The sequence below is a fragment of the Nerophis lumbriciformis genome, linkage group LG04 (assembly GCF_033978685.3).
Source record: "Nerophis lumbriciformis linkage group LG04, RoL_Nlum_v2.1, whole genome shotgun sequence".
NCBI classification, from domain to species: Eukaryota; Metazoa; Chordata; class Actinopteri; order Syngnathiformes; family Syngnathidae; genus Nerophis; species Nerophis lumbriciformis.
In genome coordinates this window covers 57,136,547-57,158,344 of record NC_084551.2, presented here as the reverse complement: position 1 = coordinate 57,158,344, position 21,798 = coordinate 57,136,547, and the positions used below count along the sequence as shown (strand labels likewise).

The 21,798-nt window shown below is 40.5% G+C and overlaps 1 protein-coding gene across 5 annotated transcripts in view; it reads left to right on the top strand.

Moving 5' to 3' along the window:
- Positions 1 to 21,798, top strand: part of myh14 (myosin, heavy chain 14, non-muscle) — a 149,939-nt gene that overhangs the window by 100,268 nt on the left and 27,873 nt on the right. For all 5 annotated transcript variants that reach the window (XM_072913082.1, XM_072913081.1, XM_072913080.1 and 2 more), the window contains 13 exons: positions 2,095 to 2,218; positions 6,314 to 6,485; positions 6,559 to 6,771; positions 9,123 to 9,267; positions 11,950 to 12,156; positions 12,435 to 12,539; positions 14,775 to 14,927; positions 15,069 to 15,317; positions 15,384 to 15,497; positions 15,572 to 15,670; positions 15,735 to 15,947; positions 16,013 to 16,174; positions 20,708 to 20,836. In XM_072913082.1, the coding sequence (XP_072769183.1) occupies positions 2,095 to 2,218; positions 6,314 to 6,485; positions 6,559 to 6,771; positions 9,123 to 9,267; positions 11,950 to 12,156; positions 12,435 to 12,539; positions 14,775 to 14,927; positions 15,069 to 15,317; positions 15,384 to 15,497; positions 15,572 to 15,670; positions 15,735 to 15,947; positions 16,013 to 16,174; positions 20,708 to 20,836 (2,085 nt within the window). The remainder of the gene's footprint in view (positions 1 to 2,094; positions 2,219 to 6,313; positions 6,486 to 6,558; positions 6,772 to 9,122; positions 9,268 to 11,949; positions 12,157 to 12,434; positions 12,540 to 14,774; positions 14,928 to 15,068; positions 15,318 to 15,383; positions 15,498 to 15,571; positions 15,671 to 15,734; positions 15,948 to 16,012; positions 16,175 to 20,707; positions 20,837 to 21,798) is intronic.

Below are 21,798 nucleotides of genomic sequence, written 5' to 3'. Positions count from 1 at the left end.
GTTATATTGTAAATTATACTATATTGTATATTTAGTTACTGTATATTGTAAAGTATATTATATTATATTGTAGATTTAGTTATATTGTAAATTATATTATATTATATTGTATATTTAGTTATATTGTAAAGTATATTATGTTATATTTTATATTTAGTTGTATTGTAAAATATATTATATATTTAGTTATATTGTAAATTATATTATATTATTATTGTATATTTAGTTATATTGTAAATTATATTATATTGTATATTTAGTTATATTGTAAATTATATTATATTGTATATTTAGTTATATTGTAAATTATATTATATTATATTGTATTAGTTGGCGGGGCTCTCCCTTAGAGATAGGGTGAGAAGCTCTGTAATCCGGGGGGAGCTCAAAGTAAAGCCGCTGCTCCTCCACATGGAGAGGAGCCAGATGAGGTGGTTCGGGCATCTGGTCAGGATGCCACCCGAACGTCTCCCTAGGGAGGTGTTTAGGGCACGTCCGACCGATAGGAGGCCGCGGGGAAGACCCAGAACACGTTGGGAAGACTATGTCTCCCGGCTGGCCTGGGAACACCTCGGGGTCCCACAGGAAGAGCTGGACGAAGTGGCTGGGGAGAGGGAAGTCTGGGCTTCCCTGCTTAGGCTGCTGCCCCCGCGACCCGACCTCGGATAAGCGGAAGAAGATGGATGGATGGATGGATTTAGTTATATTGTAAATTATATTATATTATATTGTATATTTAGTTATATTGTAAATTATATTATATCATTATTGTATATTTAGTTATATTGTAAATTATATTATATTGTATATTTAGTTATATTGTAAATTATATTATATTATTATTGTATATTTAGTTATATTGTAAATTATATTATATTGTATATTTAGTTATATTGTAAATTATATTATATTATATTGTATATTTAGTTATATTATAAATTATATTATATTATATTGTATATTTCGTTATGTTGTAAATTATATTATATTGTATATTTAGTTATATTATATATTATATTATATTGTATATTTAGTTATATTGTAAAGTATATTATATTATATTGTATATTTAGTTATATTGTAAAATATTATATTGTATATTTAGTTATATTGTGAAGTATATTAAATTATATTGTAAATTATATTATATTATATTGTATATTTAGATATATTGTAAATTATATTATATTGTATATTTAGTTATATTGTAAATTATATTATATTGTATATTTAGTTATATTGTAAATTACATTATATTATATTGTATATTTAGTTATATTGTAAATTATATTATATTATAATTGTATATTTAGTTATATTGTAAATGATATTATATTACATTGTATATTTAGTTATATTGTAAATTATATTATATTGTATATTTAGTTGTATTGTAAAGTATATTATGTTATATTGTATATTTAGTTATATTGTAAAGTATATTATGTTATATTGTATATTTAGTTATATTGTAAATTATATTTATTATATTGTATATTTAGTTATATTGTAAATTATATTATGTTGTATATTTAGATATATTGTAAAGTATATTATATTGTATATTTAGTTATATTGTAAATTATATTATATTGTATATTTAGTTATATTGTAAATTATACTATATTATATTGTATATTTAAATGTGTTGTAAAACTCACAAACGTTGCTTGGAGTGATGAATGAAGGATCCATACGAGTAGAAACGCTATGGACGGCTAGAAGACGGAACAACACTTATACATCCGGTCGACAGGCCGAAATAGAAGGACGCTGCATCACATGCAGTGAGCAAATCGGTCCAAAAGATGGCGCCATAGAACAAACAAAAACATCTAATTATATTTGCTTGTTTTTTTAATATAATAATTATTAATATATATATATATATATATATATATATATATATTTTTTTTTTTTTTAAGAAGGAGCTTTTTGAAAAGGTTTCAATACAATAATGATACCAAATAATACTTTGCAGGGATGGATTTGAATCGAGAATTGATTCTGAATCGTAGAGCGATAACAATAGGTGTCGGCCCCGAGAAAACCGTATCGCCCGCAGAGACATTTTCCCTCTCGCCCTCCGAGCAGGAGAAGAAGCAGCTGGAGGAGCGTCTGAGCGAGGTGACGGACCACCTGACCGAGGAGGAGGAGAAGAGCAAGAGTCTGAACAAGCTGAAGAACAAACAGGAGGCCGTCATCGCCGACCTGGAAGGTAAAGAGAAAGTGAAAGCACCTGTCAGCCATTGTGTGCACGCTGACTCTGCACTTTTGGCCGCTGACGTCTGTGGGCGTTGTTGGCCTGATGTTCCAGAACACAGCAATACGTGCAAATAATGCTAACTGTCTTCAATAATACAAAAGCAGTGAAGTTGTCAGGTTGTGTAAATGGTAAATAAAAAGAGAATACAACAAATCCTTTTCAACTTATATTCAATTGAATAGACTGCAAAGACAAGATATTTCATGTTCACACTGACAAACTTTCTTATTTTTTGCAAATATTAGCTCATTTGGAATTTGATGCCTGCAACATGTTTCAAAAAAGCTGGCACAAGTGGCAAAAAAGAGTGAGGAAGTTGAGGAATGCTCATCAAAGACTTATTTGGAACATCCCACAGGTGAACAGGCTGTCTGACGAGCCTGTAAATGTGTGTTGGTCATGTATGATGTCTTTTTGTTATTTTTGTTTCGGGATGTGTATGTAATGTCTATTGTTCAAATGTACGGCAGTGAAAATTAATTTCCCCAACGGGGACCAATCTAAATCTAAATCTAATTGGGAACAGGTGGGTGCCATGATTGGGTATAAAAGCAGCTTGTATGAAATGCTCAGTCATTCACAAACAAGGACGGGGCGAGGGTCACCACTTTGTCAACAAATGCCTGAGCAAATTGTTTAAGAACAACATTTCTCAAGCAGCTATTGCAAGGAATTTAGGGATTTCACCATCTACGCTCTGTAATATCAAAAGGTTCAGAGAATCTGGAGAAATCACTGCACGTAAGCCATGATATTACACACCTTGGATCCCTCAGGCGCTACTGCATCATAATACCACATCAGTGTGTAAATGATATCACCACATGGGCTCAGGAACACTTCAGAAAACCACTGTCAGTAACTACAGTTGGTCGCTACATCTGTAAGTGCAAGTTAAAACTCTACTATGCAAAGCCACAGCCATTTATCAACAACACCCGGAAACGCCGCCGACTTTGCTGGGCCCGAGCTCATCTAAGATGGACTGATGCAAAGTGGAAAAGTGTTCTGTGGTCTGACGAGTCCACATTTTTAATTGTTTTTGGTAACTGTGGACCAAAGAGGAAAATAACCATCCAGACTGTTCAAGGGTGAAAGTGTAAAAGGCAGCATGTGTGATGGTATGGGGGTGTATTAGTGGCCAAGACATGGGTAACTTACACATCTGTGAAGGCACCATTAATGCTGAAAGGTACATACAGGTTTTGGAGCAACATATGTTGTTATCATGGACGCCCCTGCTTATTTCAGCAAGACAATGCCAAGCCAGGTGTTAGAACAGCGTGGCTTCATAGTAAAAGAGTGCGGGTACTAGACTGGCCTGCCTGTAGTCCAGACATTGAAAATGTGTGAAGGCTAAAATATGAGAAGGGAGACTGTTGAACAACTTAAGCTGTACATCAAGCAAGAATGGGAGAGAATTCCACCTGAGAAGCTTCAAAAATGTGTCTCCTCAGTTCCCAAACCTTTACTGAGTGTTGTTAAAAGGAAAGGCCATGTAACACACTGGTAAAAATGCCGTTTTTGCAATGTGTTGCTGCCATTAAATTCTAAGTTCATGATTATTTGCAAAAAACATGAAATATCTTGTCTTTGCAGTCTATTCAATTGAATATAAATTGAAAAGGATTTGTTGTATTCTCTTTTTATTTACCATTTACACAACCTGACAACTTCACTTTTCCATTGAATGAAAATGTAGTCATAATTTTTGTGCTGGAGAAAATGTTGTCTTTAGCCAATGGTCAAAAGTAAAAAGCCAATGTGTTAGCATCGAGCTAGTGCATTTGTGGAAAAGTGGAGTCTCACTTTGACTTAAGTGGGAGTGTTTTTTCACTCACTTCCTGTGGCGGCTAAAATTGCGACATGGATGCTGAAAGTGGGGCCCGCGGGCCAATTTTGGCACAACGTGTCGTTTCGTTGGGCCCCCGCCATGGGGTGGCTTCATTTTGAAAGATGACCTTTTTCTTAAATAAAATTGTTAAAATATTTTTTTTTTAAATATTTTTACACAATACTTGTAAATTACGTTTTTCTCAAAATATTGCATTTTTTCTAAAAAAAAAAAATTCAAAATGTTCAATATATTTGACTTGTAAAATGTTACTTTTTTCTTCTAAAAATATTCCGACATAATTCTTGTTCAATGACAACTTTTTTCTCACAATATTTTTAACTTTAAAATACCTTTTTGGTCGTAACATATGTGACTTGAATCTTGTCAAATGGCATAATTAATTCATAATAAATAATTATATATATATATATATATATATATATATATATATATATATATATATATATATATATATATATATATATATATATATATATAATGTGTGTGTTTCTTCACAAAAAATGCAATTAAATGAAAATGTAGTCATCATTTTTGTGCTGGAGAAAATTCTGTCTTTAGCTATCAAGGGTTTGGTCAGGCTGATTACAAAAATGAATACTAATCAAATATACTGCAGAAAATGATGATAAAGTCTCAAGAAATGAATAATAAATAATTATATGTATATATATATATACATATATAATATATATATATATATAATAAATTAATAATATATATATATATATATACACATATATACATATATATACATATATATATATATATATATATATATATATATATATATATATATATATATACATACATATGTCTTAATAAGGTTATCCAAAAAATAGTGCTCGATACCGTAGTAGAGCGCAATAGAGCATACATACATACACATACATATATATATACATAGATATATATATGTGTTTCTTCACAAAAATTTTAATTAAATGAAAATATAGGCATAATTTTTGTGCTTAAATTCTGTCTTTAGCTAATGGTCAAAAGCAAAACATAATATGAACGCATGTTTTTATCAAAAATATTATTCTTATCAAGGCTTAGGTCAGACTGATTACAAAATTAATACTAACCAAGTATACTGCAAAAAATGATGAAAACTAAAAAATGATGAAACCTAAAAAAAAAAATGATGAAAACTAAAAAATTATGAAAATTATGAAAACTAAAAAACAAACAAATGATGAAAACTAAAAAACTAAAAAAAAAGATGAAAACTAATAAAGTAAAAAATTATGAAAACTAAATGTACACAGTGCTAGATTAAATAAAACCTCAACTAATTAATAATACATAATTTTATATATATATACATATATATATATCACGGTGGCAGAGGGGTTAGTGCATCTGCCTCACAATACGAAGGTCCTGAGTAGTCTTGGGTTCAATCCCGGGCTCGGGGTCTTTCTGTGTGGAGTTTGCATGTTCTCCCCGTGACTGCGTGGGTTCCCTCCGGGTACTCCGGCTTCCTCCCACCTCCAAAGACATGCACCTGGGGATAGGTTGATTGGCAACACTAAATTGGCCCTAGTGTGTGAATGTGAGTGTGAATGTTGTCTGTCTATCTGTGTTGGCCCTGCGATGAGGTGGCGACTTGTCCAGGGTGTACACCGCCTTCCGCCCGATTGTAGCTGAGATAGGCTCCAGCGCCCCCCGCGACCCCAAAAGGGAATAAGCGGTAGAAAATGGATGGATGGATGGATGGATATATAAAATTATGTATATATATATATATATATATATATATATATATATATATATATGTGTGTATATATATATATGTATATATATATATATATATATGGTCAAAAGCAAAACATAATATGAACGCATGTTTTTATCACAAATATTATTCTTATCAAGGCTTAGGTCAGGCTGATTACAAAAATGAATTAATTAAATTAAATTAAATTATTTTGAAAGCGACTGGTGGTTACAGAACAGCCCCCGGGAATGGGGAAAATCTGCAGGAAATGACCTTTTTCAGTGTTAAAAAGTAGGTCAAGATGTAGCCTCGCATGCTAACTCGGCAAAAGTCGCCGTTTGCACATTTTCACTTTGGCCCTTGGAGGCCAAACGTTTGGGCCACGGCTGAGCGAGAGGCTCTCAGTGCTGCTGGAGTGATGGCAAAGAGCGAGGGCAGGATTGACGGCGTGTGCCTCCGCCCTGTGCAGACCGGCTGAAGCGCGAGGAGCATGGCCGCCTGGAGCAGGACAAGTGGAAGCGGAAGATGGAGGCGGAGGCGATGGAGGCGCAGGAGCAGCTGTCGGACCTGGGCATGATGTCGGGCGAGCTGAAGGGCACCCTCACCTTCAAGGACAAGGAGATCAGCACCTTGCAGGGCCGGTGAGGCGAGCACACACGTGGCCCCGCAAGCAGAGCCCGGTCTAGACCGTGTCCTGGCACTTTGTGGCGGCAGGTTGGAGGAGGAGGGCACGTGTCGGGCGGAGTCCCAGCGGGCGCTGCGGGAGGCCATGTCCCAGGTGTCGGAGCTGAAGGAGGAGGTGGAGAACGAGCGCGGCATGAGGGAGCGGGCGGAGAAACTGCGGCGGGACCTGGGGGAGGAGCTGGAGGCGCTGAGGACGGAGCTGGAGGACACGCTGGACACCACGGCGGCCCAGCAGGAGCTCAGGTGCGTAAGCAGGCGCCGATGAGGCAGGTAAGCGTGCCACGGGGCACGGCGGCGCCAGTTTACTGCCGAGCCCAAGACATATCGCGTCAGATGCTGGTGTGCTCAATCAGCGCCCCTAGCAACAAGGGGAAGGAGCGCTCACAACAGAAACAAAACACAGAACAGGACTAATAAGCCGCTACTTTTTTCCTACGCTTTGAGCCCTGACGCTTATAAAACGGTGTGGCTAATTTATGGATTTTTCTCCGCTGACGGCCATATTGGTTTAGAAAACAAACAAATACACTGAAAAGGTGTGTTATTGTTTGTGCTATGGCGCCATCTTTTGGGCAAGTTCGCTCACTGCTGGGTGCTGCTCGGTAAATGTGAATTCCTGCTATTTAAAACTTTTAACAGGAAGTAGAAATGGCTTTCCGCCTTCTAGCCGTCCATAGTATTTCTACTCGTGTGGATTCTTCATTCATGACTCCAAGCAACGTTTCTAAGTTTTACAATATAACTACAGCTATTCTCACTTACTGAAGCGTCCCATGTGTGATGTCTTTGTAGTTTGGAAAATAACTAATTCCACAACGTATATATCTGCGGCTTATAGTCGGCTAATATATGAAAACTTTTTTCTTTTTTTTTGATGGGTGCGGCTTATAGTCCGGTGCGCTTTGTAGTTTGGAAAATACAGTAATCTTCCACCTAATGGGGGGGAACATGTTATTTTGTAGACTAAAAGATACTACATTGCTTCATTTGGAAACAATTAAGGTATGTAAATAAATCTTTACAGAATATTTCTGTGTAAATAAGTCATTTCACAACGTATATATCTGCAACTTATAGACCGGTGTGGCTAATTCATGGAAAAATCATACATTTAGTGGGTCGGCTTATATACCGGTGCACTTTGTAGTCTGGAAAATACAGTAATCTTCCATCAAATGGGGGGGGGGGGACATGTTATTTTGTAGACTAACAGATACTACATTGCTTCATTTGGAAACAATTAAGGTATGTAAATAAATCTTTACAGAATATTTCTGTGTAAATAAGTCATTTCACAACGTATATATCTGCGACTTATAGACCGGTGTGGCTAATTCATGGAAAAATCATACATTTAGTGGGTCGGCTTATATACCGGTGCACTTTGTAGTCTGGAAAATACAGTAATCTTCCATCAAATGGGGCGGGGGGACACATGTTATTTTGTAGACTAACAGATACTACATTGCTTCATTTGGAAACAATTAAGGTATGTAAATAATATGTGTGTGTAAAAAACTCATTCCACAACGTATATATCTGCGACTTATAGTCCGGTGCGGCTAATTCATGGAAAAATGTTTTTGTTTTTCAAAAATTTGGTAGGTGCTGCTTCTAGTCCGCGGCTTATAGTGTGCTTTGTATGTTGGAAAATACGGTAATCTTCCACCTAATGGGGTGGGAGGAACATGTTATTTTGTAGATTAAAATATACTACATTGCTTCATTTGGAAACAATTAAGGTATGTAAATAAACATTTACAGAATATTTCTGTGTAAATAACTCATTTCACAACGTATATATCTGCCACTTATAGTCCGGTGCGACTACTATATGGAAATGCTTTTATTTTTATTTTATTTTTTTTTAATTTGGTGGATGCGGCTTATAGTCCGGTGCACTTTGTAGTTTGGAAAATACGGTAATCTTCCACCTAATGGGGTGGAGGGACATGTTATTTTGTAGACTAACAGATACTACATTGCTTCATTTGGAAACAATTAAGATATGTAAATAATATTTCCGTGTAAATAACAACGTATATATCTGCAACTTATAGTCTGGTGTGGCTAATATATGAAAAAAAAAATGTTCTTGTAAAATTTAGTGGGTGCGTCTAAAATACGCGTGTGTGTGTGTGTGGAAAGCACGGCAAACAAGATCGGACCTGGACTAACAGGTCATGACATTCTGTTTGTAGACAAGCGGAACTGTGCCGTATGCGCTGGTCCGCCAACACGCACACAAACAAAGCAGTCCCTTTGGTGCCCTCACAAAAGATCAGAAATCCTCAAAGTCCTTATTTTTAACAGCCATGTTGCTACAATAATCTGCATTTTATAAAATCCACTTCCATCAACATCGGCGAAGGAGGAGCTGACGAGAAAGGAGCACAGACTGAACAGGCGTGGGGGGAGGAGCCATGTGTGTACCCTGTGGTAAAGGTCTACTCTGGCATATTTTGAGCTATGATAGCGGCGTAGGTGGCAAGCTGACGCGACGTCCTAGCAGTTAGCGCGTCCGCTTCTCGACCGCGGTTTTTTTGTTTTTCTCCCGAGCTGCAGACTCCGCCTGAAAGCACTTTACTGCGCAGGTCACGTCGGGAGGCGGAGTTGGGCGATCTCCAGCGTTGCATCGAAGACGAGACACGCCGCCACGAGTCGCAGCTGTCTGAGCTGCGGGTCAAACACAGCTCGGCCGTGGACAACCTGCAGGAAGAGCTGGACAACAGCAAGAGGGTGAGAGCCGAGTCCAGGGTTTGACACCAAAACTACCAGAGGGCAGCCCAAAGGCTGGGAGTTCAACATTTAGTACACAACGACCGACATTTAGCCGAGTGCAGAACTGTAGAACTATTGGTCTTATTAAATCACAACTTTCATATCTAGTCCATATTCACTACTTTCATATCTAGTCCATATTCACTACTTTCATATCTAGTCCATATTCACTACTTTCATATCTAGTCCATATTCACTACTTTTATATCTAGTCCATATTCACTACTTTTATATCTAGTCCATATTCACAACTTTCATATCTAGTCCATATTCACTACTTTCATATCTAGTCCATATTCACTACTTTCATATCTAGTCCATATTCACTACTTTCATATCTAGTCCATATTCACTACACGTTCATATCTAGTCCATATTCACTACTTTTATATCTAGTCCATATTCACTACTTTCATATCTAGTCCATATTCACTACGTTCATATCTAGTCCATATTCACTACTTTCATATCTAGTCCATATTCACTACTTTCATATCTAGTCCATATTCACTACTTTTATATCTAGTCCATATTCACTACTTTTATATCTAGTCCATATTCACTACTTTTATATCTAGTCCATATTCACCTGCCATTGACCTTTTTATTTGATAGTCTTTTAGTTTCTGCAAAATATTCCTACAGTGAAAAAAAAAGACTTATTTTGACGATACTTTCTTTATTGCTGTTAAATGGTTTTGTCTCATGTCCCAAATTAGTCCTGCAGCGCATCGTTCTTGTACAAAGACCTTTTTTTCCTCTCAAAATTACTTTTTTCCAAACGTAAATACTTTTCCTAATTTTGTCTTGTAAAAAAATGTTTTTTTAAATGCTCATATTCCTAAAAAATATTGTATGAAAACTTTTTTCTTCAAAGAAACTGACTTTTTTCATAATATATTTGATTTTAATCTTGTAAAATGACATACTTTTCAAAGTTTTTAAAGTATATTTTTTCTTCAAAGTATTTCTACACAATTCTGGTAAATTACTTTGTTCTCCAAATATTGCGTTTTTTTCTTTTAATAAATAAATAAAAATAATATACTTTTCCACAATATATTTGACTTTGTTCCTCTAAAATGGTGGAATATTTTGTTGTAAGATTTTAACTTGCTTTCCTAAAAATATTCCGACATAATTCTTGTACAATGACAACTTTTTTCTCACAATATTTTTAACTTTAAAAGATCTTTTTGGTCATAATATATTTGACTTTAATCTTGTCAAATGGCATAGTTTTCGAAGTTTTTCTTAAAATATTTCTACACAATTTGTGTGAATTACTTTTTTCTCCAAGTATTGCATTTTTTCTATTACATTTATTTTATAATTTTCCACAATATATTTGACTTTAATCCTCTAAAATGGTGGAATGTTTTATTGTAAAATTTTAACTTGCTTTCCTAAAATTATTCCTGTACAGTGACAACTTTTTTTCTCACAATATTTTTTAACTTTAAAATACCTTTTTGGTCATAGTATATTTGAATTCAAGGTTTTTCTTAAAATATTTTTTCTCAAAATATTTCTACACAATTCTTGTAAATGACTTTTTTCTACAAATATTGCGTTTTTTTCTTTAAAAAAAAAAAAAGAAGTACAAAACAATTTTTTTTTTACTTTTCCACAATATATTTGACTTTAATCCTCTAAAATGGTGGAATTGTTTCTGGTAAAATTTTAACTTGCTTTCCTAAAAATATTCCACCATAATTCTTGTACAATGACAACTTTTTTTCTCGCAATATTTTTTTACTTTAAAATACCTTTTTGGTCATAATATATTTGACTTTAATCTTGTCAAATGGCATAGTTTTCAAAGTTTTTCTTAAAATATTTCTACACAATTCTTGTAAATGACTTTTTTCTCCAAGTATTGCGTTTTTTCTATGACATTTTTTTTATATTTTTCCACAATATATTTGACTTTAATCTTCTAAAATGGTAGAATTTTTTCTTGTAAAATTTTAACTTGCTTTCCTAAAATTATTCCTGTACAGTGACAACTTTTTTCTCACAAAATGTTTTAACTTTAAAATACCTTTTTGGTCATAGTATATTTGACTTCAAGGTTTTTCTTAAAATGTTTCTACACAATTCTTGTGAATTACTTTTTTCTCAAAATATTGAGTTTTTTCTAAAAAATAAAAAGGTTTTGTTTTTCCACAATATATTTGACTTTAATCCTCTAAAATGGTGGAATTTTTTATTGAAAATTTTTAATTTGCTCTCCTAAATATTTTTTAACTTTAAAATACTTTTTTGGTAACAATATATTTGAATATATTTAATCTTGTAAAATGACATACTTTTTTATTTTTCTTAAAATATTTCTCCACAATTCTTGTAAATTAATTAATTTTTTTCTTAAAAAAAATTAAAATCTATGTTTTCACAATATATTTGACTTTAATCCTCTAAAATGGTGGAATGTATTCTTGTAAAATTGTAACTTTATCTTCTAAAAATATTCCAACATAATTCTTGAACAAAGACAACTTTTTCCACACAATATTTTAAACTTTAAAAGACCTTTTCAGTGGTGACATGTGTGACTTGAACATAGTCAAATGGCGTAATGACATCTTTCCTGAAAGAGTGGGCGGGGTCTGAAGGGCGTGGCTTCTTGTGCTGCAGGCGCGTCAGTCCCTGGAGAAGGCGAAGGCGGCGCTGGAGGAGGAGCGTCAGAGTCTGACGGCGGAGCTGAAGAGCCTCCAGGCCAGCCGCACGGAGAGCGAGCGCGGCCGCAAGAGGGCGGAGGGTCAGCTGCAGGAGGTGACGGCCCGCCTGGGTCAGGCCGACCGCGAGAAGGAGGAGCGAGAGGAGCGAGTCCACAAGCTGCAGGTACGCCTCCGCTCCAGCAGGGTGTGCACTTGACATGGAGATGTTTGCATGGTGGCCAGTCCTTGGCAACGGAGGGATGGGGGGGATTCTGGGAAAAATCAAACTTTGCTCACAAATATTGTTGGAAAAATATTTGGTCATTTAAATTAAGTGTTCAAAAAAAGTCAGTTTATTTTGGGAACCTTTTTTTTCATTTTTATTTTTAGGAAGAGTCAACTCAGAAGAATCAGCATTTCATGAATGATGAATGAACTTTTATTTCCTTTCTGCTCTTCCAGAGTGAATGTGAGAATCTCTCCAGCAACCTGTCCTCCTTTGACAGCAAATCCCTCCGTCTGTCCAAAGAAGTCAGCAACCTGGAGAGCCAGCTGCACGACACGCAGGTAGCACACATGTGACACGCAGGTAGCACACATGTGACACGCAGGTAGCACACATGTGACACGCAGGTAGCACCCACGACACACAGGTAGCACACATGTGACACACAGGTAGCACCCACGACACACAGGTAGCACACATGTGACACGCAGGTAGCACGTACAACACTCAGGTAGCACGTACAACACGCAGGTAGCACACACAACACATGTGACACGCCGGTAGCACGTACGACACACAGGTAGCACACACACAGTGGGTAGCACCCACATATAGTGTAGCACACACATATAGTGGGTAGCACACACTATACACAGGTAGCACCCACATATAGTGGGTAGCACACATATAGTGGGTAGCACACACATATAGTGGGTAGCACACTCATATAGTGGGTAGCACACACATATAGTGTAGCACACACATATAGTGGGTAGCACACACTATACACAGGTAGCACCCACATATAGTGTAGCACACACATATAGTGGGTAGCACACACTATACACAGGTAGCACCCACATATAGTGGGTAGCACACATATAGTGGGTAGCACACACATATAGTGGGTAGCACACTCATATAGTGGGTAGCACACACATATAGTGTAGCACACACATATAGTGGGTAGCACACACTATACACAGGTAGCACCCACAACACTCAGGTAGCACGCATAACACTGAGGTAGCATGCACAACACGCAGGTAGCACACACAACACATGTGACACGCCGGTAGCACGTACGACACGAAGGTAGCACACACATAGTGGGTAGCACCCACATATAGTGGGTAGCACACACGATACACAGGTAGCACCCACATATAGTGTAGCACACACATATAGTGGGTAGCACACACTATACACAGGTAGCACCCACATATAGTAGGTAGCACACATATAGTGGGTAGCACACACATATAGTGGGTAGCACACTCATATAGTGGGTAGCACACACATATAGTGTAGCACACACACATAGTGGGTAGCACACACTATACACAGGTAGCACCCACAACACTCAGGTAGCACGCACAACACTCAGGTAGCATGCACAACACGCAGGTAGCACACACAACACATGTGACACGCTGGTAGCACGTACGACACGAAGGTAGCACACACATAGTGGGTAGCACACATATAGTGGGTAGCACACACATATAGTGGGTAGCACACACATATAGTGGGTAGCACACACATATAGTGTAGCACACACATATAGTGGGTAGCACACACTATACACAGGTAGCACCCACATATAGTGGGTAGCACACATATAGTGGGTAGCACACACATATAGTGGGTAGCACACACTATACACAGGTAGCACCCACATATAGTGGGTAGCACACACATATAGTGGTAGCACACGCATATAGTGGGTAGCACACATATAGTGGGTAGCACACACATATAGTGGGTAGCACACACTATACACAGGTAGCACCCACATATAGTGGGTAGCACACACATATAGTGGGTAGCACACACTATACACAGGTAGCACCCACAACAAACATGACATGCAGGTAGCACACACGACACGAGGGTAGCACAACGCGATACGCAGGTCGCACCCACGAGACACGTAACACGCAGGTAGCACACACAATACGCGGGTAGCACCCACATATAGTGGGTAGCACACACTATACACAGGTAGCACCCACATATACACCCACAACAAACGTGACACGCGAGTAGCACCCACGTATAGTGGGTAGCACACACTACACGCAGATGGCACCCGCGACACACAGGTGACACACGCGACACGCAGGTAGCACACGCAGGTAGCACACGCAGGTAGCACACGCAGGTGACACACACAGGTGACACACAGGTAGCACACGCAGGTAGCACACACAGGTAGCACACACAGGTAGCATACACAGGTAGCACACGCAGGTAGCACATAAAGGTAGCACACGCAGGTAGCACACACAGGTAGTACACGCGACACACAGGTGACACACGCGACAAGCAGGTAGCACACGCAGGTAGCACACACAGGTAGCACACACAAGTGACACACGCGACCCGCAGGTGACACACGCAGGTAGCACACACAGGTAGCACACACAAGTGACACACGCGACCCGCAGGTGACACACGCAGGTAGCACACACAGGTAGCACACGCAGGTGACACACACAGGTAGCACACGCAGGTGACACACACAGGTAGCAGACGCAGGTAGCAGACGTGATTGAGCAGCATGCTCCCTGCAGGAACTACTGCAGGAGGAGAACCGTCAGAAGGTGTCTCTGGCATCAAGGGTGCGAGCGCTGGAGGAGGAGAGGAACGTTGTGGTGGAGAGACTGGAGGAGGAGGAAGAGAAAGGCAGAGAGTGGACTCGTCAGATCCAGACTCTCAGTCAGCAGGTCAGATTTACTTCCATCATCTTTCTGTTTAGAAAGAGAACACATTGACTGCAATCAATCCCGAATGGAATGGTCACCCCGGGAATCGTGTGGAAGTGCGGGAGGTCTGACACCTTCTCCTTCCTCTCTGCAACGCCACAGCTGAGCGAGATCCGCAAGCAGTCGGAGGAGACCAACACGGCGGTGGAGTCGGGCGAGGAGGCCCGCAGGAAGCTGCAGCGAGAGCTGGACGGCGCCATGCAGCGGGAGCGCCAGCGGGAGGAGGAGAAGGAGCGCGTGGAGAGGCAGCGGGAGCGTCTCAGGGAGGAGATCGAGGACATGACTCTGGCCTTGCAGCGGGAGAGGCAGAACTGCATGGCTCTGGAGAAGAGGCAGAAGAAGTTCGACCAGGTTGGAGACGGCGTCCTCCTTCTTTTGTCTCCTTGATCTCCAACTGTTCCTGCGCCCCGCCCTCAGTGTCTGGCCGAGGAGAAGGCGGTGAGCACTCGCGTGGCCGAGGAGAAGGACCGAGCCGAAGCGGACAGCCGAGAGAAAGAGACGCGATGTCTGTCCCTGACCCGGGCGCTGCAGGTACGTCCCTTTCCCCGCAGGCGAGACGTGTGACGCCTTGACGGCGCTGCAAATTCCCTCTGATGCGTGTGCAGGAGGCCCAGGACCAGAGGGAGGAGCTGGAGAGGTCCAACAAGCAGCTCCGCACGGAAATGGAACAGTTGGTCAACCAGCAGGACGACGTGGGCAAGAGCGTAAGTGTTCCTCGTCCCCATCCCCACTCCGCAGGGACTCAACGCCTACGCTCCCGCCTTAAAGGTCCACGAGCTAGAGCGCACCCGTCGCTCGCTGGAGACGGAGGCAGAGAGCCTCCGCGCTCAGACGCAGGACCTGGAGGAGGAGCTGATGGAGGCAGAGAACTCCAGGCTGAGGCTGGAGGTCACCCTGCAGGCCCTGAAAGCTCAGTTTGAGCGGGAGCTTGGCAGCAGCGAGGAGAAGGGCGAAGAGAAGCGGAGGGCCCTCAGCAAGCAGGTAAACCCGGGAGACTCCAAAGCCTCTCCACTTGTCCCCGCTTTGACTTTGTGCCCGGCCTCCAGGTGAGGGAGCTGGAGATCCAGCTTGAGGAGGAGCGCAGTCAGCGCTCCCAGGCGGTCATGTCCAAGAAGCAGCTGGAAGCCGAGCTGCAAGACTCCGAGGCGCAGATGGAAACGTCCAGCCGCAGCAAGGAGGAGGCTGTCAAGCATCTCCGGAAGCTGCAGGTACGACTCACATGTAGTGGTGGGGATAAGGGTCCCTTTGGCACAAACACTGCTAGAAACATCCAACCATCACTTGGGTCGGTTGGATGTCATGCTCCCAAGTCTGAGAGTTGGTATCCTTCTGCTGCTAGAAACTGCCAACCATCACTTGGGTCGGTTGCATGTCATGCTCCCAAGTCTGAGAGTTGATATCCTTCTGCTGCTAGAAACTGTCAACCATCACTTGGGTCGGTTGCATGTCATGCTCCCAAGTCTGAGAGTTGGTATCCTTCTGCTGCTAGAAACTGCCAACCATCACTTGGGTCGGTTGCATGTCATGCTCCCAAGTCCGAGAGTTGGTATCCTTCTGCTGCTAGAAACTGCCAACCATCACTTGGGTCGGTTGCATGTCATGCTCCCAAGTCTGAGAGTTGGTATCCTTCTGCTGCTAGAAACTGCCAACCATCACTTGGGTCGGTTGCATGTCATGCTCCCAAGTCTGAGAGTTGGTATCCTTCTGCTGCTAGAAACTGCCAACCATCACTTGGGTCGGTTGCATTTCATGCTCCCAAGTCTGAGAGTTGGTATTCTTCTGCTGCTAGAAACTGTCAACCATCACTTGGGTCGGTTGCATGTCATGCTCCCAAGTCTGAGAGTTGGTATCCTTCTGCTGCTAGAAACTGCCAACCATCACTTGGGTCGGTTGCATGTCATGCTCCCAAGTCTGAGAGTTGGTATTCTTCTGCTGCTAGAAACTGTCAACCATCACTTGGGTCGGTTGCATGTCATGCTCCCAAGTCTGAGAGTTGGTATCCTTCTGCTGCTAGAAACTGCCAACCATCACTTGGGTCGGTTGCATTTCATGCTCCCAAGTCTGAGAGTTGGTATTCTTCTGCTGCTAGAAACTGCCAACCATCACTTGGGTCGGTTGCATGTCATGCTCCCAAGTCTGAGAGTTGGTATTCTTCTGCTGCTAGAAACTGCCAACCATCACTTGGGTCGGTTGCATGTCATGCTCCCAAGTCTGAGAGTTGGTATCCTTCTGCTGCTAGAAACTGCCAACCATCACTTGGGTCGGTTGCATGTCATGCTCCCAAGTCCGAGAGTTGGTATCCTTCTGCTGCTAGAAACTGCCAACCATCACTTGGGTCGGTTGCATGTCATGCTCCCAAGTCTGAGAGTTGGTATCCTTCTGCTGCTAGAAACTGTCAACCATCACTTGGGTCGGTTGCATGTCATGCTCCCAAGTCTGAGAGTTGGTATCCTTCTGCTGCTAGAAACTGCCAACCATCACTTGGGTCGGTTGCATGTCATGCTCCCAAGTCTGAGAGTTGGTATCCTTCTGCTGCTAGAAACTGCCAACCATCACTTGGGTCGGTTGCATGTCATGCTCCCAAGTCTGAGAGTTGGTATTCTTCTGCTGCTAGAAACTGCCAACCATCACTTGGGTCGGTTGCATGTCATGCTCCCAAGTCTGAGAGTTGGTATTCTTCTGCTGCTAGAAACTGCCAACCATCACTTGGGTCGGTTGCATGTCATGCTCCCAAGTCTGAGAGTTGGTATCCTTCTGCTGCTAGAAACTGCCAACCATCACTTGGGTCGGTTGCATGTCATGCTCCCAAGTCCGAGAGTTGGTATCCTTCTGCTGCTAGAAACTGCCAACCATCACTTGGGTCGGTTGCATGTCATGCTCCCAAGTCTGAGAGTTGGTATTCTTCTGCTTCTAGAAACTGCCAACCATCACTTGGGTCGGTTGCATGTCATGCTCCCAAGTCTGAGAGTTGGTATTCTTCAGCTGCTAGAAACTGCCAACCATCACTTGGGTCGGTTGCATGTCATGCTCCCAAGTCTGAGAGTTGGTATCCTTCTGCTGCTAGAAACTGCCAACCATCACTTGGGTCGGTTGCATGTCATGCTCCCAAGTCTGAGAGTTGGTATCCTTCTGCTGCTAGAAACTGCCAACCATCACTTGGGTCGGTTGCATGTCATGCTCCCAAGTCTGAGAGTTGGTATTCTTCTGCTGCTAGAAACTGCCAACCATCACTTGGGTCGGTTGCATGTCATGCTCCCAAGTCTGAGAGTTGGTATCCTTCTGCTGCTAGAAACTGCCAACCATCACTTGGGTCGGTTGCATGTCATGCTCCCAAGTCCGAGAGTTGGTATCCTTCTGCTGCTAGAAACTGCCAACCATCACTTGGGTCGGTTGCATGTCATGCTCCCAAGTCTGAGAGTTGGTATTCTTCTGCTGCTAGAAACTGCCAACCATCACTTGGGTCGGTTGCATGTCATGCTCCCAAGTCTGAGAGTTGGTATCCTTCTGCTGCTAGAAACTGTCAACCATCACTTGGGTCGGTTGCATGTCATGTTCCCAAGTCCGAGAGTTGGTTTCCTTCCTCTCACAGTAGGCTGGGGCTTGTGAAGCTATCGAAAATGGTGTCCACAAAAGCGTACAGTACGCCGGCCCGGCCCGGCCCATTACAAGGGGTGGGAAGGGCTTACACCAAAGGGGAAATGTTCGGGTGCAGGCTGCAGTTTCCTACCCGAGGCTGCTGAGGTGGGAGGGGAGTGGTTTGGAAGTCCGTCCACAATTCAACTGCGGACGTTCGGTGACGAAAAATGGGGTTCTCCGTAATCTCTGACGGTTGACGTGCGACTATAAACCCACGACCAAGAGCAACGAGACTACCGAAGTAACTTGGCTCTACTCGAGACCTGGGGGAGCTGGCTTAAGACAAAGCATTGTGTTGGGGGTTGACTCCATGTGGTTTCTGCCCAGTGCTCCGAATGTCAAAGAAATCCATTGAAGCACGGGTCAACGGCGAGAGTAACTATGACTCTCTTGAGGTCGGAGCAGTGAAGTACATGGGTGGTTCCAGCCAGTGGCGGGCCGTGCGTTTCCCACCTAGGCCTTCAGTGATGTCCTACTTGGTCCGACTTTAATGAGTACCCCTCAAAATACCATCATTGATGTCACCACATGACCACGGCTGGAGAAATACTGTACAGAAACACACTTGGACATTGTATCACCTCAAAAGTGTAGAAAACAGGTTATATTTCGGCACATTTAAAAATCAATGAACCTGCATCAGCATTTAAAACATACCTTACGTGGTACTGTCCAAATTAAAATAATTGTAAAGAACAAGCAGTAGAAAATGGATGGATGGATATTAAATGTGGAAAAATAAATGAATAAAATATTTGAACTTTTTCTTTGAGTTAAAAAAGTGAGAACCGATGATTTCTCTGTTGGCCGGGTATGGCTCCGGTGCCCCGTCCTGCTTTTTGCAAATTACAACTTGTGATTGGGTTCTCACTTGGGAGTGACAAGTGAAAATCCAATCACAGTCACGTTTAGCATTAGGCTACCTAGATCATCATCATCGGCGGCCACGCGAAACGAGTATGACGGTCCTCCTGGGAGGGGTGTATCCCTTTATGGAGGATGCCTGTGCGTGACTTTGTTTAACGTGGGGAGACTGGTGCACAGACAGTCACCACACGATCCTTGACAGATCCGGGTCAGGGTCCAGTGGCATGGAGTCCAAGACGACTGAGGACCCTTTTTTGCTGCAGCCTTCTTCCGCCGTCGCAGCCGTTGTGGTAATTCTTACATCTACCGTCTTCCGCCTGCTCCGCCGTTGAGGTCTTCACCGTATCCCTGGCTCGGGGGCAGTCAGGTACTAGGCCTTTGCCAAGGGCCACCTGCGGTAACAGTAGTAAAAGGGTTAACGTCTTAGTGCCCCAAGACCCCATAGAGGAGCCTCCACTGCCGGATGCACTTTAACGTCATGCCCAGCTACCTAGATGGGCTACTGTCAACAACTCGTGATCTGATTGGCTTTCACAACTGTCTATCAACTGTCTATCCGGCAGAATTAATTCAGTGCTGGCAACAAGCTCGCTGAATTCTGATTGGATAAAAGCTCTAACGTAAAATCAAGCAACACTGGAGCCTAATAAGACATGAAGAAAATATGATGAATACTTTATGGAAAGTAGATTAAAATGTAAATTAAAACGTATTTATCTATGATCATGTTAAGCCAGCCGTGGTCGGGAGATCCACCGAGTCCCCGTTCAAAATACCGTCCGTCTGTCTTCTACCGCTGGGAGCATAAGGAGGAGGATCTAGAAACTGTGTGCTAAACCGATGCAGCTTTAGTCAAACACTAAGCACTGTGTAGCAGTATTGCCAAGTGCTAAACAAGAACGTAATAAAACAATCACTTACTGTACAATGTCTGCTCTCACTGGGATGTTTATATCTTCCCGTAGTTTGTCTGCATTAGCTTTTATAATAACAACATTGCTAATATTTGGTTAATATTCAGGTCAGGATATGTATAAAAAGTATTGTTGGCAGGGTTTTGGATGGGTATTTTTAGGGTTTTGTGGGCAAAATAGAGAGCCCCTATTAGCTGATTTTGTATGTATTTATTTATGACTTAAAATGCATGAAAAAAGCCAAGCATACGTGTTCTTGTCTTGCATAAGGAATGTAAATGATAAACAGTGTAGTTAATAGACATGTTGTGTTGACGGCTACAGGGTCAGCTGAAGGAGCTGCTTCGAGAGCTGGATGAGACCAAGATGACTCGGGACGAGGTGATCGCACAGTCCAAAGACAACGACAAGAAGATCCAAACCCTGGAGGCCGAAGTCCGGCAGCTCACTGAGGCACGTCACCTTAAATAATCCTCTTTTGATTTAATCTAGATAATCCTCTTTATTTCATCTGAATAATCCTCTTTTTATTTAATTGAAATAATACTGTTTTGATTTCATCTAAATAATCCTCTTTTTATTTAATTTAAATAATACTGTTTTGATTTAATCTAAATAATCCTCTTTTTATTTAATTTAAATAATACTGTTTTGATTTGGTCTAAATAATCCAGTTTTTATTTCATCTAAATAATCCTCTTTTTATTTAATTTAAATAATACTGTTTTGATTTCATCTAAATAATCCTCTTTTTATTTAATTTAAATAATACTGTTTTGATTTGGTCTAAATAATCCTGTTTTTATTTCATCTAAATAATCCTCTTTTTATTTGGTCTAAATAATCCTGGTTTTTTTTTAAATCTAAATAATGCTTTTTTAATTTCATCTAAATAATCGTGTTTTTATTTCATCTAAATGATCCTGTTTTTATTTAATCTAAATAATTATATTTTTAGTTAAATAGTTCTGTTTTCATATGTGCATGTATTTCATCTAAATAAAACCTGTTTTTATTTATTCTAAATAATCCTGTTTTTATTTAATCTAATTCTATTTTTATTTAACTAATTCTGTTTTCATGCATGCATTTATTTAATCTAAATAATCTTGTTTTTATTTTCATCTAAATAATCCCGTTTTCAATTAATCTAAATAATCCTGTTTTTATTTCATCTAATTAATCCTGTTTTTATTGATTTTAAATAATCCTGTTTTCATTTAATCTAAATAATTCTGTTTTATATTTGTTTTAAAAATTTCTGTTTTTATTTATGATAATTAATTATAATTTTATTTGGTCTAAATAATTCTGTTTTGTATTTGTTCTAAATCTTGTTTTTATTTCATTTTAATAATCCTGTTTTTATTTTGTTTAAAAATTCCTGTTTTTATTTAATACTATCTTTATTTAAA